Source organism: Mustela nivalis, assembly GCF_964662115.1.
Source record: "Mustela nivalis genome assembly, chromosome: 4".
NCBI lineage: Eukaryota > Metazoa > Chordata > Mammalia > Carnivora > Mustelidae > Mustela > Mustela nivalis.
The window spans coordinates 103,922,729-103,949,576 of record NC_139023.1 but is presented as its reverse complement, the minus strand read 5'-3'; the positions used below and the strand labels follow the sequence as shown (position 1 = coordinate 103,949,576).

Below are 26,848 nucleotides of genomic sequence, written 5' to 3'. Positions count from 1 at the left end.
TGACAAGGGGCTTGATCCTGGGACTCCTGGATTATGACCTGAGCCAAAGGTAGGCACTTAACCTACTGAGCCACCCAGGTGCCCCTTCATTTCCTAAAACAAATTTTTCTTCATTTAAAAATGATAGAAACAAAATGAAACAGAAAGGTTGAAAATAATGGGTAAACAAAGGTAAATCAGGAAAATGAAATAAAAAGATGTCAGAATGGCAATATAAATATCAAACTAGAATTGAATTCAAGGTACAAAGTACTATAAAATGTTGGGATATTTGTACTCAAAGATGGTTCATTCCAGTGCTGAAAATACATCTACTTTCTACTCAGAGAAAAAACATCATATGTAAATACATACATATATTTAAACTTTTTTATAAATAGACTTTTATTTTTAGAGCAACTTTAGGTTTATAGAAAAATTGAGCGGAGAGCACAGAGTTCCTATATATCCTTGTCATGCTCCATCTCCCTCCTCATGTTGTCCATTTCCCCTATTATTAACATCACATTTTAGTGATGGGCCAATATTGATACATTCCAGGCTGCGTTCGGGTTTATTGTTTGTATCGTATAGTTTATGGGTTTTGACAAATGTACAAAGACACATGTTCTTTAGTACGGTATCATACAGAATACATTCACTATCTTAAAAACCCCATGTTCCACCTATTCGTCCTTCCCTCCCTTACCCCTTCTGGACCATTGGCAATCATTGATCTTTTTACTGTCTCCCTGGTTTTTTCTTTTCCAGAATATCATATAGTTGGAATCACTTTTCAGTTTGGCTTCTTTTAATGAACAGTGTGCATTTAAGGTCCATCCATGTCTTTGTGGCTCAATAGCTTATTTCTTATTACTGCTGAATAAATCACTCATTTCTTTTTAGCACCATACCACAGCCATAGATATTGAACAAAAAATAAAATCCATTTAAATAGGGACCTAGAGGGGCACCTGGGTGGCTCAGAGGGTTAATTAAGCCTCTGCCTTTGGCTCAGGTCATGATCTCAGGGTTCTGGGATTGAGCTCCACATCGGGCTCTCTGCTCTGCCCCCACCTGCCTGCCTCTCTGCCTACTTGTCATCTCACTCTCTCTGTCAAATAAATAAATAAAATCTTTAAACAAAAATAAATAAATAGGGACCTAGAGAGCTCTCTTTATTCCTCTAGGCTTTCCCAACCCAACGCCCAGAGAAACGTTTACACGCATACCATGGCTAGCAAAGACGAAAAAGATGCAAAACCTCCGGGCGCCTGGGTGGCTCAGTGGGTTAAGCCGCTGCCTTCGGCTCGGGTCATGATCTCAGGGTCCTGGGATTGAGTCCCGCATCGGGCTCTCTGCTAAGCAGGGAGCCTGCTTCCTCCTCTCTCTCTCTCTCTGCCCGCCTCTATGCCTACGTGTAATCTCTGTCAAATAAAATAAATAAAATCTTTAAAAAAAAAATGCAAAACCTCCAAAAATGAAAGATGATCAGCTTAAGGAGGTGGATGACAGCATAAGATAAGCTCGTTCTTGGAGGAGCCCAGTGTTTGCTGCATCCCAGCACCAGTTCAATACCCCACCTTCTGAGTCAGATGCTGATGTCAGTGCCTCCCTGAGCATGTGACTGGCTGGAGTGTGGGCAATTTTGTAAGAAACTGCTGAACTCTCTTTCAAATGGACTGTCCCAGTTGCTGTCCTACAACAATGGATTCTTACTGTTCTACATCCTCACCAGCATTTTTAGTGTGGCGCATGGGATTTTGGCCATGATGGCATTTTGAGATACCATAGTTGTGCAGTGGTATTTTGTAATTCTCTAATGACATACCATGCTGAGAATCTTTTCATATGCTTATTTGTCACACATATATCTTCTTAGATGGAGTGCCTGCTCAGAACTGTTGTCTTTTCTTTTTTTTTTTAAGATTTTATTTATTTATTTGAAAGAGTGAGAGAGATCACAAGTAGGCAGAGAGGTAGGCACAGAGAGAGGGGGAAGCAGGCTCTCCGCCGGTAGAGAGCCCGATGCAGGGCTAGATACCAACCAGGACCCTGAGATCATGACCTGAGCCAAAGGCAGAGGCTTTAACCCACTGAGCCACCCAGGCGCCCCTGTTGTCTGTTTTTTAATTGACTTTTTAAAAAAAAAGATTTTATTTATTTTAATCGACTTTCTTTTTTATGATCAAGTTTTAAAAGTTCTTCGCATATTTAGGACAACAGCTCTTTATCAGATATGTGTTTTGCAGAATTTTTTCCTTTGGTCTGTGACTTGTCCTTTTATTTTCTTAACTGTCTTTCACGGAGCAGATATTTTTAATTTAAACGGAGTCCAACTTAAAAATTTTTTCTTTAATGGATCATGTTTTTGATGTTGTATCTAAAAAGACACCATCAAACCCAGTCACTTGGGTTTTTTATTTTATGTTCTGAGGGTTTTTTAGTTTTGTCTTTTACATTTAGATTTTTTTTTTTTTTTTTAATTACTTAGAGAGAGCACAAGGCAGCGGGGGAGAGGGAGAAGCAGGGAGCCTGACACGGGACTCGATCCCAGGATCCCGGGATCATGACCTGAGCTGAAGGCAGATGCTTAATGACTGAGCCACCAGGTGCCCCTACATTTGGATTTTTGATCAACTGAGTTAATCCTTTTGGAAGATAGAAGGTCTGTGTTAAGATTTGTTTTTCTGTTTGTGGAAGTCCAGTTGTTCTAGCATCATTAGTTGCTAAGACGAAACTTCTCCACTGACTTGCCTTTGTTCTCCTGTCAAGGATCCAGTGGCTGCGTTTGTGTTGGTCTATATCTAAGCTCTCTATTCTCTTCCATTGATTTAATTTTCTTTTAAAAGTTTAAAGAACTCTTAAAAAAAGGTATTCATTTATGACACTAGAAAGAAAATTTCAATATATTTGAGAAATGCAGAAATTAGTTTTTTGCCACAATATAATGAAATAAATTAGTCATATATAACATTATTTAAAACATTCTCACGTAAAAGAAATCAAAACTGAAAATACTGAATTAGAAATGAAAGATAACAGAATTCCATATTTCAGACATATAGTATGTGACCAAAGCTGCACTCAAGAAATACTGATGGTCTTAGATTTACTGAATAAATGGAAAAGACTGAAAATATAAAGTTCATGGTTAACAACACCTATTTATCATTTGTATTTTTAGAGAGTTTCAGTTGAGAAACTCTAGTGGCTCTATCTAAAAAAGAATTCCTTTGAAATTCTGATTTGAATTACATGAAATTTAGGAATTAATTTGGGAAAAATTTAGGATTGTATAGTATTTAGGTTCCAATCTAGGAAATGGTGTGTTTCTTATAAACCACATGCTCCTCTATATTTCGTTTTAAAGTTTTATTTTTCTTTTCATATATGTTGCCCTCATTTTGTTAAGGTTAGTCATTCAATCATCTTATTTTAGATTTTGTGGCCATTATAAATAAGATCTTTTTTTTTTCCCCTCATGCAGGATGTCCATAAAGTTCTACTACAGTTTAAATTTTTGATCCATTCACTGCTACTTGACATAAACAATTTGTAATGATGTAACAGAGGAAATGTATCAAGATTTAAACAAAATTTTCAATGATTCATTTGTTCAAATTACTTTCTTCTCTATTCAATTAACAAACCCTACATTATTATAAATGTTTATTATTATAAAACATCTATATCTAAGATGTTTTAAAATAGTGGTGAATAGGTTAAAAGTGTTTTCTTATGCCAAGTCTTGAGTTAAAAACATTGTTGCATTTTATAGAATGTTTATATAATACCAAAAAAAAAAAAAAAAAAACTATATGAAGATTTTATGAAAGTCTTGTGTTCTTTCTTTCCCTGTAGGTAATATACAATGCCATACCCCAGAAATAGTTATTTCTGGTAAGCAGGAAAGATGTTTATCTCTCCATAGATGTCTGTATCAATTTACACAGAATGTGGAGAAATTTGTTGCTTACTTCCTATCTTGATCCACTTCCTTCACTTCTGTGCAGAGACTGAAACCGCTATCTGCACTGTGTTGTTACCGCCCCCCACCCCCACTCCCAATCAACTAACTGGCTGCTCCATCTTGGTATCTTTTGGTTACTCCTTATTTCTTAACCATTATGCTCATGGCTTTGTCCAGTCTCATGACTTTTATATGCTGACAATTCCCCAAACTCACACGTCAAGTCTATGTGTATACATACATACATAGATTTGTGTATACATATGACTGCTTCAGTCATATCTCAAGTTGGGAGTCCCCAATAGCCATTTCAAATTCAATGTGTCCAAAACTTAGTTTTGATTTAGCTCCCACGGTTTCAGACTTGCTCTTCTGACAGTCTTTCCCTTCTCCATAGATGGCAAGTCCATCCTTCTAGTTGTTCAAGCCAAAAAATCTGGAATCATCTCTGACTCCAAGAAATATGAGGAAAGAGTATGTACCACTTCTGGGTCAGGGCCTTTAAGAGTAGAGATTTTAAGACAATTTTAGCTTTTCCATCTGTCCCTTTCCTGTGAACCCAGGCACGGACAGTTTACAACTTGGCTTTAACCATACACATAAAAACAGCCCCTGAGGGGGTGGTGGAGAAACAGGATGGGAGAGAAGTAAGCCTCTGAATGATCACGTGGAAGGAAGCTAGAATTCACATGGAATTCACACTTTTGTATAGGACAGAGAAATAAGATTCCCTTTTGTTGGAGTTGCTATAGTTTGGGTCCCTTTGTTGTAGTAGTTGGTATGTCACATTAACAAACACGCCCTCCTGGACTTTATTTTCAAAGAGCAGGCTTTAAAAAATTACATCAGACCATTATATCCTTTTGCCAAAATCCTCTGATGACTTCCCATCTCACTCAAAATAAAAACCAAAGTTCTTATAATAGATTGCAAGACCTTTTATGATTTGACTCTCTGCTACTTCTCACCTTATTTCCCATCTCTTCCCTTTGCTCATTCTGCTCAGGAGAATGTTTCTTAAACATACATACTTGTTTTGTACGTTTTCTTTTTTCTTTCTTTTTTCTTTTTTTTTTTGCACATTTTAATTAATTTTTTTTAAATAAACATATAATGTGTTTTTATCCCCAGGGATACAGGTCTGTGAATCGCCAGGTTTACACACTTCACAGCACTCATCATAGTATATACCCTCCCCAATGTCCATAATCCCCGCCCCAACCTGCCTCCCCCCAGCAACCCTCAGTTTGTTTTGTGAGATTAAGAGTCACTTATGGTTTATCACTTTCTTGCTTCTTAAACATACATACACTATTTGTGATCTCCTTTGCTTGGAAGACCCTTCCCCACCACATAGCTCACCCATCCCCTCAAGTCTGCATAGCGGTACAGCTCTCCTCAGCTCAACCCTTTGTAAGATCATATCTGCTTCCCTCATGCCCCCACTCTCACCTAGTACCCACACACTCCTTGTCTAGTCTGGCTTAATTTTTTCCTACCATACTTTTTACCATCTGACACACATATATAGTTTCTTATTTTCTCTCTTCCTGAACCAGAATGTAAGTTCCTTGAAAGAAACGAGGGGCTGTTATTTCTTTCCACTGCTGTGCACATGACATCCAGAGCAAAAACCAACATATACCGGATACTGAACAAATCTATCTTGATTAAGTAAAAATGTGATTTGACATATTAAATAATTACTCTTAAAAATTATAAAGCTTTACGATTGATGTTCTTATTTTTTTTAGCTTTACATTTAATAAGATTGAGACTGTTTTTTATTGCCTCTTCTATTTCATGTCTTATTGAATGAACCAGAACTTCTAAAACAGTGTTAAAATGATGAAAGGAGCAGACATTCTTGACTTGCTCCTGATTTTAACTGAAATGAAGAGATAGCAAACTTAAGTGCCTATTAGGGTCAAACTCAAGCAAAAGAAGCAGGAGAAGGGTAGGAACTAAAACAAAAAGGAGTGGTGAAGATGTGATGAATGAAGGTACGACTTGTGTAATGGCATTCACAGTCAAGACAATTTACTATGCTTCCTTTTTTCCCTTTCACTTACTTAATTTTTTTTTTTTTTTAAGATTTTATTTATTTATTTGACAGAGATCACAAGCAGGCAGAGAGGGAGGCAAAGAGAGAGAAGAGGAAGCAGGCTCCCTGCTGAGCAGAGAACCCGATGCGGGCCTCGATCCTAGGACCCCGAGATCATGACCCAAGCCGAAGGCAGAGGCTTTAACCCACCGAGCCACCCAGGCACTCCTCATTTACTTAATTTATCTATCTGAGAGAGAGAGAGAGAGAGAGAGAGAGAGGAAGAAGCAAACTTCCCACAGAGCGGAAAGCCTGATGTGGGGTTGGATCCCAGGACCCTGGAATCATGACCTGAGCAGAATCTACTGAGCCACCCAGGCATCCCAGGACAAATTACTGTTCTTTCTAAAGTAAACAGATCAGATTCAGCCCAGAGGCAACCACGTGGGGCTCAATAATGAGATTAAATTAAAAAAAAAAAAAATTTTAAAATACACTTATCTAATAAAGAGTAAATATTTAGATGAGCTTTATTTTCTGAAAAATAAAAATACACATCTTAAATTATAAAGAATATATGTCTTTAAAAAACATATTTTCTAGTAGTATAGAAAATAATCATTATCTTACAAGAAAATCTACTCTTGCATTTCATTTCTAAATTTCCACTTGCTTTTTTAAGCTTGAGTACTGAACTTTAGATGTTACATAAGTAACAGGAAGTTCAAAAGATTGGAGTTCCAAATTATCCTCCAAATTCAAAAGTAAAAGAAAAAAAAAACCCATTTATTAGAAAATGAGTTAGTTAAGTTACCTGAAGTACTTGGATCATTTCTTTTGTTTTTTCAAGGCATTTATTTGATTCATTAACTTGTGCTTGAAGTTTCGCTATTATGTCATTAGTCATCTCAAGTTCTTCCTGCATCTTTATAATCTTGCTTTCCTTGTACTTAGCACTTTCCTTAGCTTCACGCAGTGAAGTTTCCAGCTCCTGAATTTTCTGTTAGAAAAAGTCCACATATGAGATGTGCCATGCAGGCAGAATCACAGTATGTAAGTGTAAGACAAATATGGTTATATATAGGTATTAATGTTTCAGGTTGCATTAACAAAGGATAGAAGAGAAACCAAATGTCACTCAATTTATACATGTATTGTTTTCTTTATTTAGAAGCTGATGATTCTTGGATTAAAAAGACCCAAATTTTATATTATAAGGGTTAGTGTTATTTTATTTACTGGTTAGTATTGTGCTAAGCATATTAAACACACTCACATTTTAAATTAACACCACTTAAAGGAAATACACTCATTAACTGACTCTCTAAGTAATGCATATAACATATCTTTTCCTTTATTTTTATTACCTAGTTTTAAAATTAAAAAATACAGGTATGTGGAAAAATTTGAAGGCATGTAATGAAGGGTTAAGTTTCCCTGTCTCAGAACCCTAGCTGACCCAGCAGCAACCACTACTGAACTCTTTCAAGTGTATCCTTCCAAAAATTTTCTATGTCTATCTGAGCATTTGTGAATATATAGCTATAAAAATGGTCAGTCATACATACAGTAAAAACATACTGAATATATAGTTTTGTTTTTTTTTTCAACCTGACAATGTATTTCCATTATCAACACATACAGATCTCTCCACGTTTTGTTTTCATGGATACATACATCCTGTTTCTTAGAGGTACTATAAATTAGTTAACCCATAACCTGCCAGTGAATATCTAGGTTATTTCCAGTTTTTTACAAGTAAAAAATACCTGAATTTAAATACCTGAATTTGTCCATATTTATAAGATTGTTCACCTACAGGTTTTTCTAGAAAATATCTGTTTCTTCTTGCCCCATCCAGAATTTATTTTTGTTTGAGTGAGGTAGAAACCCAGATTTTTTTCTTCCCAGGTGGCTAGCTGGTTGTCAGAATCAAACATTAATTAAATCATCTTTTCCCCACCGAGTAGGCTACTGCCATTATCAAACACTGAATTCTCCTCCCTGAGTAATATGCTGCTAAACTCTCTACTTGGGTCCACTGCTCTATTTGTCTATTTCTGTATCATTACCAAACTATTCTATGATACTCTAATTTGTCATAATTACCAAAGTAATAGCAGATAATAATGATCTGATAGAGTATTTCCTGGGATTACTGAAGATGGAATTTCCTTCTGCTTCTTTATTGCTTTGGTAGATGGGGTTAATATTTCTGCTATTTTTGACTCTACTAGCTACTGAAGTCTGTAGGGATGAGCAAATCAATAAACTGTACTAGTGATCTTCTAGTTTCTACCAGTAATTGATCATTAAACTAGTGGCTGATATTTTAAGTATTTATTTTAAGTATTTATTTTGGTAAAAATGACAAATTACAAATTACTTTTGGGTCCTTCACTAAGTCATTTTGTGAGCTAACAAAATAAAATAGCATGTTTGCTTCACAGATTTCCAAGTTAAGGCTAGTTAATAAAATAACTAAATCATTCAAATAATGTATTGATTCTTAGATCCAGGTAAATCTGCACTAAGACATCTGTTATATTTTTAGTCTCTTCCATTTTAATTTTGATATAATATTAACCAATACTAAGGCTTTGATGATATTTAGATAAAACCTGAATTGCCCTTTCCCTCTAAGCTAGTTCTATCAATAGACACAGATTATAGTTCAATAAAAAGTTACATGATTGAAAAAATTTATAATGTACAGTAATGGCACTTTAAGAGGTATATATACCTCTTAATCAAATTAAGCTATGAGTTACTTCTGTTTTATAATTCAAAGGGAAGATTTCATATAATATATATAGCTCTGTAGTTATTTGAGTGATTAGGCACAATAGAATTCAATTTAAAAAGGAAACCCATCACATCACAAACATGGTTCATGTTGTCTAATACATTTGATACTATAATTTTGCTCTGAAATGTTATATAAAATATAGTTTTAACTAATCAAATTGCAAATTGAAAAATATCTTATAAGAAATCATATACCTCTGCGTGTGTGGCTCTTGCTGTAACATGAAGATTCTTATTGTCTTCTGTAGCAGAATGAACAAGGATACCAGACGGCAGGGACATCTTCAAAGTTTGGTAGTTTTTGAATAGTTGTTCATTTTTCTCTTTCACTGATTTCAGGTCATGTTCCCATTCTCTGGCTATAGCAGCATTTCTTTCCTCAAACTCTGTAGATTCATTCATTATAGCCTATTTAATAGTAAAACACCATTATAACTCTAAAATGAATTACGTATAAAAAACACTATGAAAACTACTAGAATTCTAGGACAAGGCATATGCTGAAATTCATTATTTAGAACATCCTAGAACCGTACTTTATAAGAATGTGACCATTTGTGGTTTGCCTCAGTTCCTGGAATTTCAGAAGGCATTGGATATTGATGATGAGAATAAAAGAAGAATAAGGACTTGGAGAGGATTTGTATGGATTTGCAAGATGATTAAATCTCACTTTATTGGATCAGTGCTAACATATGAAGCAGAAATCTACAGAACCGTGTTGGTTAAAGTCATTATGTTATGACATTTATGATGTCATATATGAACATTAACTGACAAATAATGGCAGAGTATATCCAGTAAATTTAACAGCAATCTATTTTCCTGTTTCATTTTAAACCTCAGTGTTTAGAGGGAAAAGAATTCACTGACTTTTGGTAATTAATCTGAAAATCTTGTATTTCTGTTCATGGAATAACAATCACTACCTTCCTTTACACTGAAGGCTATCTCTGAAATTACTCATATTATCGTTTTATTTCCTAATTCTTATGGGATATACTTTTTGTTCTCATCATTAATGCCTTATTGGTTTTTATCTATATCTTTAAGGCACTTCTATCAGACTTGGATGCTAAATTAGTTGTGTTCTTGCTGGGATACTGGACTCTTCTTGGTTCTGGACTACTGGCTTCATACCAATAAATGTATCAAATCCTACATTCAAGGTGCTAGAAGAAGCTACATCTCTATGCTCATTCAGATGGTAGGAATCCTACCTTCTATTCACAAGTAGGTCGTCAATATTACAAGAAAAGCACTAAATTTTATGGGGATTATCTTATTCACATATGGGTTTTTATGCTTTTCCTCTGCTGTGAACTTTTTTTTTTTAGGAGGTAGGTCATTTACTGTTTTGATAGCTTGAGGTATACAACAAATGGGAATATCCACAGGAAAGCATATTTTAAAAACATTATCTATATTTCAGTGTGATTTAAGTATAGTTTTCAGATGAAATTAAAGTGTCAAACAAGATCTACACAAACATATGAGATGTAAAACCAATTTTAGAGGTTTTAATATTAATCTAGCTCCCTTTGCTCCCGCCACATATACAACAAGTAGCTTTCTGACTACTGCATATTTTACCAGGTATATGAGATAGGGATTACTTGAGAGCAGAATGAATATTCTGATCGGTGGAAAGCAAAACAAATTAACAAGCTGGTCTTAAGCCATATTGGTTCTTGTGAATCTGTACACTAGAGCCAGTTGCTTTGGGAACAAAGATATACACCACATCTCTGAACCTCAGAGCTGAAGGATCAGGGCATAAGGCAGTGATAACCACCAAGATGAAAAGCACATCTTTGTGACGTCGCTGCACAAACTTGTTTCTGGCACGGCCACAGCTGCTGCCTGTAGCTCTGAAAGAGGCTCAAGTCTCACTTTGTCTGAGACTACTTGGGGGAAAGCTCAATTCCTCCAGAGGCAGTGAGAAGTGAGAAAGGAAAGAGCATTCAAGATTCCCTAAGTGGAAATTGATTATTACACCCCAAGATTTTATCTTCTTTACAAGTGTAAGTGGTTATTTTTATTATCTTAATAAGGAAGCATATATAACATGTTAGAGGAAGAACATGTTTACACATTTTTTTTCAAACAAAAAATAAAGTATATACAAATAAATTAAAGAAGTACACCTAAGATTAAATTGCTCTTCTAAGTCTTTTTTAAGAAAAAGGTACAAATTAGAGCAAACAATAAAAAGAATGAGGTGGCCACACAAAAATCACTACTTACAATTATTTTATTATTATAGAAGTTATTCACTTGACAAATCTTCTCATTTTCTTTCTGGATGCCATTTTTAAGCTTTTCTATATCAAAATGAGTATTTAACCATTCTTCCAAAAACTGGGTCATTTCTTTCCTATTACTCAGCACTTGCTGAAATTCAGTCTTTATGGAGTGGAAGTCATTTTCTGAAAGATCTTTGAGAATTTCCTGTTTGAAAAATAAGTATTGAGTCATCTGTACATTAAGAGTTTTTATCTAAATATCATACAAATATCAGGAAAAGGGGAAAATATCTTACTGAACTCTCATCTTAATATTTTGAGTATATTGAAATAAACATAATTCTAATTTAAACCTTTGTTCTAGTTATTTGAATAATAAAAATCTGGCAGTATAAGCTATGTAAGGAATGTCTACAAATTCTTCCTGCTGGAATTAAAAACCACCAAAACTATCTGTGACTACTACTCATACATATGCAGGCCTTCTGCATGCAGCTCCTCTGTGCACCAGGCCTTCCACACATGTTGGGACTGGATGCCAGCCTCACACTGCTGGGGGAGAGCAAGGATACTCCATGACAAGTTATAATAACATTGCTCCTGACTCCCAGCCACGGATCTAGGACATTTTAGAAAGCATTTGGAAACTTATTGTGGGGTTCTTTGAATTCCCCCTTGTTGGGACTAAATCCATTTTTCTGCGTCTGTGGAGTCCTGGTACTCCTTACATCTGGCCAGTTGTCACCCTGCAGCATATTTTTAAATTTCCGAAAAATAAAAATGGTTCTAAGCGCATGCAAAGTTACCTTCTCTATATGATAAAAAGGGTTAAAAACTAATTAAACCATTTAAAACAAATAATACCTCAATATGTAGATCCATATTCTGGCTCAACTTGAGGTCCGTTAATTCTCTGGTTGGTACATCATAATCTTGTTGAAGGTGCTGTATTTTAATTAGCCATTCATTTTGCTTTTCCACTTCATCAATAAAAACCACTTCAAAATTATTGATGGATTCATGTTGTTCTTCCTTTATCTTTGTAACATGGCTTAACACATACTTGTGGAAAACAAATTGGGAAATGAACCTTTTATCACATTTAGAGGAAATTTTAAACTCTCAAGACAAAAAGGGATGGCATCTCTTGTTTATCTATATCTTCTGGTAAGTGAGGAAGAAGGAAAAAGCCTCTCTCTAGCCCCAGTTTTCTTTTCCCAGTATCTTGAGAGGTAACTTCTAGACTTCATGTTCCTTACTTCAGATTCCCTACTGGCTACATCTCATGGATGTCCTACAATCACCTCAGATTCACTGTTAAAATGTAACAAAATCTCTTTCCCTATAAACTCACCTTTCCCTTCTGCTAACTTTTTGGTTAATTCTATCACCAATCACGTAGGTATCCCAGCTGGATACCTGGGATACATTTTCAACATCCTCTCCTGCCTACCTTGGTTGGGTAACCAAAGTGGGTATACCAGCTCAAGATGTACTTCTCACATGTAGTTAGTTGTTTGGCCTCAAGGTGACAATAATTTGAATGTCATATATTCCATGGATCTCCTGGATAAATTCTGGATATCTGATTGCCAGTATTTGTGGAAGAAAATCAGGGCCTGAGAGGCAATCTACCTAGAAAAGACAGACAGGAACTCCCTACTTCCTCAATTTCCACAACTCCTTAACCTCTTAGAATCTGGCTCTTCCCTAACCACTCAATTAAAAGTGCTCTGACAAAGGTCAATAATAAGCTCTATTATCAACAAACGGAGGGCATGGTTCCTGATTCATATGCTGGCTGTTTGAAATATGTCACTCTTTTTTCTAAAAAAGGATTTATTTATCTACTTAGATAGAAAAAGAGCACAAGTAGGCAGAGTGGCAGGCAGAGGGAGAGGGAGAAGCAGGTTCTCTGCCGAGTGGGGAGCCCGATGTGGGGCTCAATCTCAGGATCCCGGGATCATGACCTGAGCCAAAGGCAGTTGCTTAATCGACAGAGCCATCCAGGCGCCCCAGTATCTGCCACTCTTGAGCACTTCATCTGTGACATGCTGTCCTCCAGTGACTTGAGCAACACTGCTTTTGCTTGATTTTCTCCTGTCTCTGCCATTTCCAACCTCAAATCCATTTGTTGCTCTTTTTTCTGCTACTACCTCTTGAAAATTTATCTTTTCCAGAGTTCTCATCTTAACCCAAGGCTCTTTTTTTTCTATTACACTTTCTGGGTGACCTTATTCCTATGTGTATTATCTAGCATCTATATGCTGATGAATTCCAAACCTTTATCTCTAGTCCTGACTTGTCTCCTGACAAACCTCAGACTCACAACTAAATGCCTACTTGTTTCTCTTCTTGAATGCTCCATCATGGCTATTTCTACCTCAAATATCTCAAACTAAACACCTGATTGTTTTTCATGCCTTGCCTGCCTTGCTCCTTTTTCTTTTCTCTTTGTCAGTTAATGGTAACCACTCTCCACAAATCTGGCCATGCCCAAATCCTGGCACTCAATCTAAGCATCTCCTGCCTTACCTCCACTCTCCATCACATGAACCTACTATTTTAAGCTGAGTATTTAATTTCTTTTATCCTTCCTGTGCCTATTAATCCTTTTTTTAATAATATGGTCACCTAAAATATCTCATCTGGACCACTATAACTGCCTCTTGTCTCTTCTCTCTGCCACAAATTCATTGCTTTTCTACGGTGCAGTAGCTAAAATGGTAATCTGGTCATGCTACCGCTACCACTTAAAAATATCTGCCCAGTGGCTTCTCCTGCAATCTCCTTTTTTGTAACTCTTTATCTGATATGTCACACAGCCTGCATGCGGTTCTATCACATTTACTGGCTCCTTATACGTTTGCCTCATGTGCTAGAGTAGGATATACCTGAGACGTTATTCCTATCTGTATCTGGAGCACCATGAGGGTTACTAGGCTCACAGGTAGAGCTGAAGTTTTGTTGAATGAACAGGTCCTAGAGGCACAGTGGGTCTCATACATACTATTCTGAGATGTACATTAATTAATTCAGCAGTAAATATACTAAATAGCAACTCCCAAAGTAGGACATAGGACTTAAATACACTTATGTTAAAACTAAAATTTATAGCAATATTTACAAAGATATTACTAAAAAAGATGGTACCTGAAGTTTCTTCATGACTCTGTGGAATTCCATTGAACATCTTTGGTTTGCGGTGAGAAGTTTTTGAATTTGTTTGATTTGTGGATATGGAAGTGAGAGGTCTGCTTTTACTCTAGCTGAAAGCTCTTTTTGGGTTTCAACTTCTTTCTCCAAGTCAAGGGATAGTCTATTTAAGCACTCATAATGATTATACATCTCTGAGTATCTCTTTAGAAGCTCCTAAGGAAAATTAGAAATCATTCAGTTTAACAATTCATCCTAACTTAACAACAAATAGTCCTTGCCCTAGAATTGTTTTTCGTTTTCATTTTTAAATTAATTTCTTTAATGTAAATTCAGTTAATTAACATATAATGTATGAGTTGGTTCAGGGGTACAGGTCTGTGATTCATCTGTCTTATATAATACCCTGTGCTCATGATAACACATATCTTCCCCAATGTCCATCACCCAATTACCCCATTCACCCAGCCATCTCCCCTATAGCAACCATCAGTTTGTTTCCTAAGATTAAGTCTCTTATGATTTGTCTCCCATCTCTGGTTTCATCTTGTTTCTTTTTTTCCCTCTCTTTCCCTATCATCCTTGCCCTAGAATTGTAATAAAACTTATGCTTTAACATTTTCTATAGTACAGAAATTAAGACCTTTGTGTTAAAAAAAAAGTCTTATTGTTGATTTTGAATTATAGAAGTAATATTTAGTTATTGTGAAATTAGGAAAATTTAAACAAAACAAAGAAAACCAGAAACAACCACTGTTATCATTTTGATACATTTTCTTAAGTTTTTTGAGTACTCATGATTCAAATGACAATCTACAAAGAGTGAAGATAAATTTGAGTGAATTCAATCTAGTATGTATTATAGTTCAAGACTGAATGCTGGCTCACAAAGAATCACACTAGCTATTTGCCAGCTTGGTGTAGCCTCTTTACATATTTCTATTTATCTGCCTAGAATCTGAGTTTTCTAACTTTTTATCAGAGTTAGAGTTCAGGTTCTATCTCTGCTACTTCCTGACTAGGGAAATCACTGAACCAGTTTCCCAGTTACAAAATGAAGATTATGGTAATTGCCACAAAGTTTTCTGGGGGAAAGTTAATGTTATAGGATAACTGTATCTATTTGTAATCTACAAATTATATATAGACATTATGACTTTAAGGAAATTAAATTTTATTTGTAAAAATGTTTCCATATTTAAGTTTTAAACTTATACCTGATTTCAAATCCTGATTTCAAAGATGATCTTTCGAAGGTCGGCCATGTGAACTTAGGCAACTACTAAATTCCTCTCTAAGCTTCAGTTTATTTGTAAATGGAGCAATAAAGATCATCTCATGAGGTAAAAGCACCTGGTATTAGTGCATATGGTAGACACTCAATAAGTCTGGCCTCTGAGCTCAAATGACTAGAGGCCATGCAGAGGACACACCAGTCAAAGTATAAGCAGAGGAACACAGTAGTTCAAATTGTTAGTCATATAAAAATAACACATTTAATTCGGGGTGCTAAATATGGAATAAGGGGCTGTTGACAATAATGAACTTCTTGTTCAATAACTTAAGGAAAAGCTAGGTGTTCATTTATCTGGGATGTTGGAAAGGGGATTCCTGCCTTTGGTCTTAGTATGAATCACATTATGATATGGAACAGCACTGTGTAGTCCTTGATTTGTACTTTTAATACATATTACTTTTTTACTTTCTAATATGTATTTTTTTTAAGACTTTTTAAAAATACATATTACTTTTTATTACTTCTTTTGTACTTTTAATACATATTCTGATAGGAATGTGCTAAGTGAATAAACACACACAAAAATTCTTTAGGGATCTTGCATTCAGAGAGGAGTAACAGTTAGTCGTGTTGGCCTTTTCCCTCAGCATATATTCAGAATCCAAGTACTTCCCACTGCTTCCACTGATACCTCCTTAGGCTGAGTCACCATCATCTTGGCCTGGATTATTGAACTTAGTCTCTCAAATATTCCTCCTCCTTCCACTTTGTGCATTTTCAACACAACAATCAGAGTCATCCCTTTAAAATGTAAGTCAGATCACGTCTCTCTCATGGTCAAAACCCTCCAAAAGGTCTCTGACTCACTCAGAGTAAAATCCAAAGATCTTTCAAGGCCCCACAGCTTGCATCTTCCCCATGAGCTCTCTGACCTCATTTCTTATCAGCTTTCCCCCTTCTTAATGCTCCATGAATCCATTAGGCAGGCTTCTGCCTCAAGAGCTTTGTACGCCCTATTTTTTCTTCTCATCCTATTCTTGCCCCAGGCAGCTTTAAGGCTTAATCCTTTACCTCTTTTAGGTATTTGATTAAATACCACCTTTCCAGTAGGGCCTTAAAATCATAACCCCCCACTGTTTTGTGTGTTTAAGTATGTACATATGCACACACATGCACGCATACACTAGATCATGAAGTTTAAAAAAACACTGAGCACTTTCTATTCATTCCATAGATGTTCCTTGGATTTCATTTAGGCCTTTGGAAGAATACCAATATTCATTTGTAATTTTAACACAAGGCACTTACTTTTATCCTAGAGCACTTTTCTCTCAGGCTTTCTGTGAGGTAGTGTTTTTCATTACATTGTAACTGTTTTTCATATTTTACTACCTCTTTATGGTTCTGTTGGTCCTGTATTGGTACAAAGAAATAAACAAGCTTCAACTATAATTACATCCACATATAATGTCTGTATGTTTTTCTAATTACATTTCCCCCCATCATTTCAATAATGGAATTATAAACTTATAACTCAAAAGCAAAGTTAAAAATGTCTAGAAAATGAATAACACTACTACTAAGTATTGTAGTGAGTGGCCTCAACTCATTGAGAAAAAATGTGGAAGAACGACATATTTTTTGAGGTGGGATTTATTCCTGTAACCATCAGAATTGAAAACTAGATATTAGATTTATACCTGATTCTTACAATTCCAAGTCTCTGAATTAGAATTAGTCTCTAGAATTGCTGCCAAATAATACATTAGCAAAACCACCTGAAATATCTCTATTCATACTCTTCCCCGTACCTTGGAACACAAAATGCATATCCTGTTACATTTTGTACTTCTGATTAGAAGTATAAAATAAAACCTTTTCTCCCATTTATTCACTACACTACTTAGAAGAATGACTGTTTAATAAATATTTGTTGAATGAATTAAATTTCTTTACAAATTTAGTCAGGGTCCTCATAAGGATGGTTCCTAAGTGTTCATGTTTCTATTGATAATACTGCAAATGATACGGTCTTCTATTCTTGTTGAATTATGAAAATAAAAAAAGTTTTATAGATTTTATAGAATTTCTTTTTTATCTGAAATTTATGTTATTTTCTAGAGGGTTAGCTGAGTTTTTTAAGACGTGATTGTAAATACATTAAACAGTCACACTGGCTGAACTTCCTTCCTCTGTGTGTCTGGCCACCTCCCTTCAACTTTACTGAGAAGGGCGCATGCCTAAAATTCTGTCCTGTGGAGGCAGAGAAATGGGCACTTATTGTTTTATAAATCTAGTCCTTCATATCTTTTACTATTGAGGTTAATGCCATTTTCTGGTTTAAAAAACCCCTTTAAAAATTACACTAAATAAAACAGTCCGCATTATGTAACAAATCTTTTATTTTTTATCTTTTTCTTTCTTTTTTTTTTTTTTTTAAAGATTTTTATTTATGTTTTTGACAGACAGAGATCACAAGTAGGCAGAGAGAGAGGGGAAGTAGGCTCCCTGCCGAGCAGAGAGCCCTGGGATCATGACCTGAGCCGAAGGCAGAGTCTTTAACCCACTGAGCCACCCAGGTGCCCCAACAAATCTTTTCTTAAAAGTAAATAATAAAAATGATATTTCCTGAAAAACATTTTGGCTTCTTTTAAAACAGTATAATCTTCTATTTGTGTAAAAAATTATAGCTTCCCCATTATTCTTTATTGTTAGTAGAAATTTCCAAAAAGAAGAAAAAAAAAAAACCACAAGTCCTCCCAAAACAAAAACAAACCCCAAAACACCACAACAATAAAACCAAATTATTCCCCTTTCAAAAAAAGCTTGATTCTTATAAACAGTTACTAAATAAGGGAAGATTCTGAACTCACGCTAGCTATCATTCCTCTTAAGATTTCTCTGAATTGGTCTCTTTCCATTTTGAGAGACTCTTTTATCTTCCTTAGCTCATCTCTTTCCTTAGCTAAAATTCTTATTTCTTCAAGGCTTTTATGAAGTTTCTTAGTCAAGTATAAGTTATCCATTTTCACACTTTGCATAGATAAATTTTGGGCCTCAAATTGCTGCTTCAAATGTTCCAGTTTGTTTATAATTTTATGAGTTTTATTGACATCTTCTTTCATTTTAAGAAATTGAAGCTCTTTTTTCTGAAGTTCTTGTATCTTGAGATAATTATAAAACAAGTTAGAATGCAAATAGAATTCCCTCAAGGAAGGAAAATAGTGTTTACTGGTTATACATGTACATCTATGTCTCTATCTATATATCTGTATCTATATCTTTTCTCATACCACAAATGGTTTTAGACAGTTATACCCCAAAGAACAAAACAACACATACCTTCTTCTGTAACTCATCTTTAGATTTATTTAAATCCTTTTGAATATTTGAAATCTGAGTTGTCTTTTCTGAAACTCTCTCTCTGAATTTATCAATAGTTTCTTGGTGTTCTTTCAAATGCATATGAGCAATTTTTAGTTTTTGTTGTGTCTCCAAATCCTTTATTAGAAAAAATTGAAAAATATCATTATATCAAGGCACATTACCTTTCCTTAGTGATGGACTAGTTAAACAAAATCTTAAAAAGTGCATGCTCATAATTAAAAACAATCAGCACACCACCCCCAGATTAGAATTGTATCCAGAAGGATATAAATTATATCCAAAGGATACAGAATTGTATCCAGAAGGACACAAACTAAAACCCCTTTCCCTACCCTCCTCCATCCTCCTTGGGCTGCCTGGTGCACTCTGCCACTGCTTTCTTCTCTCTCATACCACTTGGACATCATTCTAAATCACTAACACATAAAAAGGGACCCCACTTAGCCAGTGCCTTATTAGTGGATACTTCTAGATTTCTGTCAGCACTAATAATGTTGCAATAAATGTTGTATTTTTGCCTAAATGTGTGAATATGTTGGTAGGATAAATTACTACAGATAGAATCACTGTAGCAGATATATATGCTGACAAATCTTTAATAAGGCAGTATTAAAATGTCTCCTTGAAAAGATTAAAACATTTAAATTTTCACCAACAGTATTATAAGAAGGAAGCTTCTGGCATTAAAACCACATATACTGAAAAAAAAGAAAAAAAGGAAAAAACCCCCACATATACTGGGTAGATATAAAGAGCACACACAACTCACTCTACTTATCATTTCCTGTAGGTTTGCCTGGAGCTGGTCTCTCTCCAATTTCAGATTATCTCTTTCTTTCATTACAGATTTCATTTCTTCAAGGTTTTCGTGAAGCTTCTGAGCCAAATTTAAGTTCTCCATTTCTATTTTATCCAGAGTTAAACTTTGGGTCTTAAGTTGTTTCTTCAATCGCTCCATTTCAGACATTTTCTTCTGTGATTCACTGACATCTTCCTTTAACTTAAAAAGTTGCTGTTCATTTGCCTTAAGTTGTTGAATCTTAAGATAATCATAAAATAATGTGTTAGAATACAGATAGTTTTTAAGCAAAGAATAAAGAATAGTTTTTTTTTTTATTTGACAGAGAGAGATCACAAGTAGGCAGAGAGGCAGGTAGAGAGAGAGAGAGAGAGAGAGAGAGAGGAGGAAGCAGGCTCCCCGCTGAGCAGAGAGCCCGATGTGGGACTCGATCCCAGGACCCTGAGTTCATGACCTGAGCCGAAGGCAGCGGCCCAACCCACTGAGCCACCCAGGCGCCCCTAAAGAATAGTTTTTAAATGAATTAAGACAATAGTCTTCCTATGTTGCTCATTAATATTCTGCATAATTTTACACAAAATTTATTTTTCTTTGAGGTATAAATTTTTTTAAGACTTTCATTTATTTATTTATTTGAGAGAATACAAGCAGGATGAGGGGCAGAGGGAGAAGTAGACTCCCTGCTGAGCAGGGAGCCCGATGTGGGACTCAGTCCTGGGACCCAGGGATCATGACCTGAGACAAAGGTAGACATTTAACTGACTGAGCCACCCAGGCACTCTTGAGGTATAATATTTTTAAGCACATTAATCTTAAGTGTAAAGTTTAATTATTCTTGATGTATGGTATACATCTATATAATTATAACCCAGACTAAAATTTAAAAACTGTCTAGCACTCCACAAAGTTCCTGTGCGCACCCCCTCCTAGAGCTCACCACTATTCTGAACATTTTGCATCCTAGATGAGTCTTGCCTGCTTTGGAACTTAAAATCACAATGTACTTATTCATTCTCCTATTGACAGGCATTTCACTTGTCTTCCATTTTTTTTGCCATTATGATTATAAAACTGTTATGAGCATTCTTGTACATAACTTTATGTGGAAGTATTGTTTCCTCTTATGTACATAGTCAGGAACAGAAATGCAGAGCCACAGGGAGGTATATGTTCAGCGCTAGTAAAAATTCCCAAGATGTTTTCCAACGTGGCTAAACAGTTTTACATCCCCAAAGGACTTTGGGCACAAATAAATCAAATATCCAAACAAGCAAATTCTCCATACCTTTTCTTGTAATTTGGCATGTGAATTTTCTAATTCCAACTGCATATTTGATATTTCATCTGTCTTCTCAGAAACAAGGCCTCTGAGCTTATCAATAGTTTCCTGGTGCTGTTTCACATGCATGTAAGCAATTCTTAGTTCCTCTTGTTTTTCCAGGTCCTTTATCATTAGAGAAATTTTAAGAATGTGACACAGCTTAATATTAAGTAGCATTTTTTTCCTGAAAATGATATATTTCCTTAGTATAAATAATAAAACTATTACTTTTTAGTCTATATCTTTGTTGTAGAATAAGTTAAGGATAAGGATAAGTTAAGAATAAGTTTAAGAAGTTTTAGGATTTCCCTGTCTCCCTTTCCCAGTCCTTACCTCCCCACAACCTACTTCTACTTTAGGCAAACACATGATCCATATACTATTCAAAATTTGCTTTTCCCTCTGAGTGATTTGGGCTTCCAAATCAGGACATTCAAATCTACTTCTTGCTTTCTTTTCTTTTTTTTTTTTTTAATGTGTTGCATAGTATTCTGAAATATTTACAGTTTCCTTCTTATGGACATTTAGATGGTTTCCCACTTTTTATTACAAATCACTACAATGAACAACCTGTGAGTATGTGTGTTTGTGTAGTATATAAATATACATGTAGGATGAAATCTACAAAAAAAAATACTGCTTACAGAATTTGATATTTTTAGAACAATACCAAATTACCCGTCTGAAATTTTGTTATCAGTTCACTCACACTAACACCTCCACTTACGTCAAAGAAAGGCTCATTGCTGTCAGGAAAACATCACGTTTACTCACTAGTATAGGAAGAGTGACTTACTTTAGTTTCTTTTTCTCTGAGGCTTTCCCTGAGCTGGTCTCTCTCCATCCTAAGGGTTTCCTTCGCACTTCTGAGGCCATCTCTTTCCTCAGTGACACATTTTATTTCTTCAAGGTTTTTGTGAAGTTTCAGACTTAACCTTAACTTCTCAGTTTCTACACTTTCCAGGGTTGAATTGTGGGTCTCTAATTGCTTCTTCAATTGCTCTGTTTGATCCATATTTTCTCTGAGATCATTTTTTACCTTCAGAAGTTGATGTTCCTTCTCCTGAAGCTCTTGGATCTTGAGATAATCATAAAATAAAGATATAGATAGATATCGAAAAAAATGCAAAATAACCCTTTTGAAATTAAGAAGGCTCATCTTTGCCTTTAATTGTAGGATAATTCATATCCTCTTTCATTACACAGAAGACCTAATTCAAACTCTCAAATTGAAAAATAAAATACCTGTGCTTTTAGGGCAGCATTTGAGTTCTCTAAATCCACTTGTATATTTGATATTTCATCTGTCTTCTCAGAAACAAGGCCCTTGAGTTTATCAATAGTTTCCTGGTGTTCTTTCACATGCATATAAGCAATTCTTAGTTCCTCTTGTTTTTCCAGCTCCTTTATCATTAGAAAAAGGAAAATGATATATTCAGAGTAACAAAATTTAAACAGTGAGAAGGTAAGAGGTAATTATGCCCCCTGCCTCCATTAGGACTCATCCTCTAAGTTCATCTTAAATGTCAATACATGCTAGATATATTACTCTACAATTTACCCATTTCCTTAATAGGATATTTCCAAATCAGCACCATGGTGCTACCTCTTTCTTTACTGGTGGCCTAGTATTCTATGGTCTGGATGTGTGGCACTTAATTAACCAGTCCCCTGCTAATGGACATTAAGCATTTTCCCTATTTTTTGGTTTGCTTTGTTTTATTATTATAATTTTTGCAATGGATATCCTTCTACAGGTATCTTTGCACAATTTGTGTTAATGTGTACAAGATAAATAGCTATGACTGGACTTTTGGGGTAAATGAATAAATTTATCGAAATATTTGAAGATAGTACCAAACATCCCCCCTCCAACCTTCCCCAAGGTTGGACCAGTTTTACGTTCCCACCAACCCTATCACCCATGATTCTTTTAGGACACAAAATCGTATTTATAGGATGGGGGAAAGACGGTAACTTACTCTAATTACAGTTTCTCTCAGGTTTTCCTTGAGCTGGTCTCTCTCTACTTTGAGAGTTTCCTCTATATTCCTAAGATCATCTCTTTCTTTGATAACAGATCTCATTTCTTCAAGGTTTTCATGAAGTCTCTGAGTTAACCTTACATTCTCCATTTCTGTATTTTCCAGAATTGACTTTTGGGCCTCAAACTTGTTCTTGAAGTATTCCACATCACATATTTTTTCCTGAGTCTCACTGACAGCTTTCATCATAAGAAGCTGATGTTCTTTTTCCTGAAGTTCTGGAATCTGAGAAAATAAAACAAGTTGGGACACAGGCAGAAATTTGTAGGAAAAAGAGAAATTGTTTCTAAATTAAGTCAGTCATCTTTACATTTTATCTAATGTACATACTGTTTTCTTCCACAGGGAAATGAGCAACACAATAATCAGATGTCATTTTCCAACTTAACAAAATAAGACCTTACCTTTTCCTGTGATTCAGCATCTGAATTTTCTGCATCTCTTTCAATATTTGCTTTTTGTTCTGTCTCCTTTGAAATATTCCTCATACTAACGGTTTGTTGGTACTCCTTCAAAAGAACATAAGTAGTTTTTAGTTCCTTTTTGATTTTCAGTCCCTTTCTGATTGAATAAAAGTTAATAAAATAACACGGAATATCACTGTTAACTATCTTAGCATTATTTTTGTACCTAAAAAAAATTAGAAGAAGGACACTTACTTCAGCTACAGCTTCTTTAATGTTTTCTTTGGGTTGGTCTCTCTCCATCTGAAGAATCTCCTGCACCCTTTTCAGTTCATCTCTTTCCTTAATTATAATTTTTATTTTATCTTGACTTTCCTGAAGTTTCTCAGTCAACTTGAGCCTCTCACTTTCTATACTTTGCAATGATGAATCTTTGACTTTGAGTTGCTCCTTTAATTGCTCCAGTTCACTCATTTTTTCCTGCATCTCAGTGATTTCCTTGATGCTAATAAATTGTTCCTGTTTCTCATGAAGCTCTTGGATCTTAAAATAATAATAAATTAACAACCAAAATATACATACATGTAAAATGTGTGTATTTATATATGTGTATGGGTGTGTATATATACAGATTTATTTTCCTTTTTTTTTTTAAGAGATTTTATTTATTTGACAGAAAGAAAGAGAGATCAAGAGGATGGGGGGAAAGAGGTGGAGATAGAGGGAGAAGCAGGCTTCCTACTGAGTGCGGGACCTGATCCCAAGACCCTAAGATCATGATCTGAGTTGAAGGCAGATGCTTAACAGTCTGAGTTACCCAGGAGTCCCAGATCTGTTTTAGTTTCTAAAGGAAAAACACCCAGAATGTTCTGCATAACAATCTAGCATGCAAAATTAGTTTCTGTAGTTCAGTTAACTAGTTCCCTCAGGTTTTTTCCTACATGCCCTTCATCCCCAATTTACCTTTTTCTGTAATTCATTATTAGTTGTTTGTAATTCCTTTCGAAGGCTGGAGAGTTCAGTTTCCCTCTGGGAAAGATTCATTCTCAGCTTATCAATAGTTTCCTCCTGTTCTTTCAGGTGACAACGAGCAACTTTCAGTTCCTCTTCAGTTGCCAGATACTTTATTATTAGAGGAAATTATTGAGAAATTTATAGAAACATTATAGCCATCATACTCTAACTCCTTTTCCCAAAGGTTTAATTTTTACAAAAAATACCTGCTTATAAAATAATTAAAAAAAAAAAAAAAAAAAGCACATGGGGGAAAGGATGAAACTTACCATAGCTGTCATTTCTCGCATGTTTGCTTTGAGTTGGTGAGTTTCAGACTGAAGAACTTCTCGCAGCCCCTCCGCCATCTCGAGCCTTTCCACGCCGGCTCGTGGCAGTGCCGCCTCTCTAGCTTCGAGCTGCTCTTGCGGTAGCTCCAGCTCACTCAGAATTTCCTCAGCCTCCTCGTACTTTTCTTTCACATTGAAGGACTGATCTTGTTTGTCTTGAGGATCCTGGATCTTAAGCGAATCCTAAAAACAATAATGTTGACAGCCAAAGATCTTTTAGTCTAGGGGAAAAGAAATCAGGACCTTTTCTAAAATGATTAAGTCAGGATTCAGTGGCTCATTACAGAGCATTCTTTTCACTCTCCCACTCGTCATTACTCAGGTATTGAGCAGGTATTTCCTGAGGGCTCAACTGTGTTGTTACTACCCTCTTAGAGGCTGGAGATACAATGGTAAAAGAGACTTACATAATCTTCGCCTTTTTGAGACTTGCACTTTAGAGGGAAAGAGACATTATGCCAAATCTTACCAAAGGAGTTTCTGGGTTCCTGCAGGGTATGTGGTAAACCTAATTTACCCTGAGTGGTTAGGATGCCTTCCTGGGGGATGGAAATCTTCAGTTGAGAACTAAAGGGTGAGAGTATTAATTAGGTGTGGGTGGAGAAAAATGCTGCAGGCGGTGAGACCAGAACATCTGGAAGCCACGAGATGAAGAAGCATAAGCTGGAGTATCATGAGCGGGGCTAAGAGTGAGCAGAAATAAGGCTGGAGACCAGCAAGGAATGGGACCCAGGGCCTCAGAGGCCATGTGAAGAATTCCAGTCTTTGGTTCAAGAGTAGGGATAGACTATTAAAGCGTTTTTAAGAAGAAAATATTGTTTGGGTTCAGAATGGCAAATGAATTACAGAAGTACAGGAATGAATATGGGTAGACCAATAAGAAGGCTACCGCAGAAAGCCAGGGACAGAAATAATGATGGCTTGGATTAAGGTGTTGGCAACGTGGGGAGAAAAGGTGGAAGATTTCACACACACACATACACACATGCACCCAGACACACATAAGCAACTTAAAATCAACAAGGTTTGGTGCTTGGATTATAGAATGAGTGGGAGGAAAGGATACTGGGAAGGAAGGGTGATTCTCAGATTGAGGAAGTGCCTTATGAGATGCTGTAGGAATAGATTTAAAGAAGGGAAAAATGTGGTTTTTCTGGCTTTATCCTTTCCTGTAATTGGTTTTTCTAAATCATTTTTAAATATTTAAGAAGACTGCTGTCGGAGTGCCTGGGTGGCTCAGTGGGTTAAAACCTCTGCCCTCGGCTCAGGTCATGATCCTATGGCTCTCTGCTCAGCAGGGAGCCTGCTTCCCCTTCTCTCTCTCTGCCTGCCTGCCTACTTGTGATCTCTCTCTGTCAAATAAATAAAATCTTACAAAAAAAGAAGACTGCTGTCTTTTCTGAAATGTTTTCTCTCAATTTCAGCATTTTTTTAGTATTTATAATTTTAGTTCTATTTCTAATCACTTCATAATCAAGAGACATTTAAATAAAACATGATCATAACATTGTAACTATAACACAGCACCTTCCTTTCCCCAAGATTGATTCCCATAAAACACTTATTAAATGGAAGGAAAGGATGAAACTTACTTGAGCCAACATTTCTCTAATGTCTTCTTGCCGCTGATCTTGTCCAACCTGAACCGCTTCTTTTATCGTTTGAAGGTTGTCTCTTTCCTCAGTCAGAGATTTTGTTTCTTCATGACTTTCTGGAAGTTTTTCAGTCAACTTGATCCTTTCTATTTCTGTGCATGCCGGTGTCACTGACTCCTTGGCTTTGGACTGCTTTTCCAACAGCTCCACTTCATCCATTGTTCCCTGAGTACTACTGACTTCTTTCACATTACGCAGTAGCTCCTGTTCCTCAGGAAGCACTGGGATCTTGTGATATGCATAAAACACCAAGGTTACTATCTAGAGATTATTATCATAATTTTTTGTGTGTGTGCAAAAAGGTGATTTTATCAAAATAGGGGGACAGGACCCATGGCCAGAAAGAGCTGCTGCCATGTTATCATAATTTTTATTTATTTATTTATTTATTTATTTTTTATTTTTATTTATTTTTTTTAAAGATTTTATTTATTTATTTGACAGACAGAGA

The 26,848-nt window shown here is 35.7% G+C and overlaps 1 protein-coding gene across 3 annotated transcripts in view; it reads right to left on the bottom strand.

Annotated features, from left to right (window-relative positions):
• Positions 1 to 26,848, bottom strand: part of CENPE (centromere protein E) — a 77,017-nt gene that overhangs the window by 8,963 nt on the left and 41,206 nt on the right. For 2 of the 3 annotated variants that reach the window (XM_082728971.1, XM_082728972.1), the window contains 18 exons: positions 26,335 to 26,625; positions 24,683 to 24,925; positions 24,363 to 24,521; positions 23,655 to 23,942; positions 23,400 to 23,504; positions 22,933 to 23,220; positions 22,196 to 22,354; positions 21,747 to 22,028; positions 20,915 to 21,073; positions 19,600 to 19,869; positions 18,786 to 18,944; positions 18,317 to 18,607; positions 16,752 to 16,856; positions 14,204 to 14,422; positions 11,915 to 12,112; positions 11,052 to 11,255; positions 9,000 to 9,212; positions 6,811 to 6,996 (listed from right to left, as the gene is read on the bottom strand). In XM_082728971.1, the coding sequence (XP_082585097.1) occupies positions 6,811 to 6,996; positions 9,000 to 9,212; positions 11,052 to 11,255; positions 11,915 to 12,112; positions 14,204 to 14,422; positions 16,752 to 16,856; positions 18,317 to 18,607; positions 18,786 to 18,944; positions 19,600 to 19,869; positions 20,915 to 21,073; positions 21,747 to 22,028; positions 22,196 to 22,354; positions 22,933 to 23,220; positions 23,400 to 23,504; positions 23,655 to 23,942; positions 24,363 to 24,521; positions 24,683 to 24,925; positions 26,335 to 26,625 (3,819 nt within the window). The remainder of the gene's footprint in view (positions 1 to 6,810; positions 6,997 to 8,999; positions 9,213 to 11,051; positions 11,256 to 11,914; positions 12,113 to 14,203; positions 14,423 to 16,751; positions 16,857 to 18,316; positions 18,608 to 18,785; positions 18,945 to 19,599; positions 19,870 to 20,914; positions 21,074 to 21,746; positions 22,029 to 22,195; positions 22,355 to 22,932; positions 23,221 to 23,399; positions 23,505 to 23,654; positions 23,943 to 24,362; positions 24,522 to 24,682; positions 24,926 to 26,334; positions 26,626 to 26,848) is intronic. The other variant, XM_082728973.1, reaches the window with a different exon arrangement.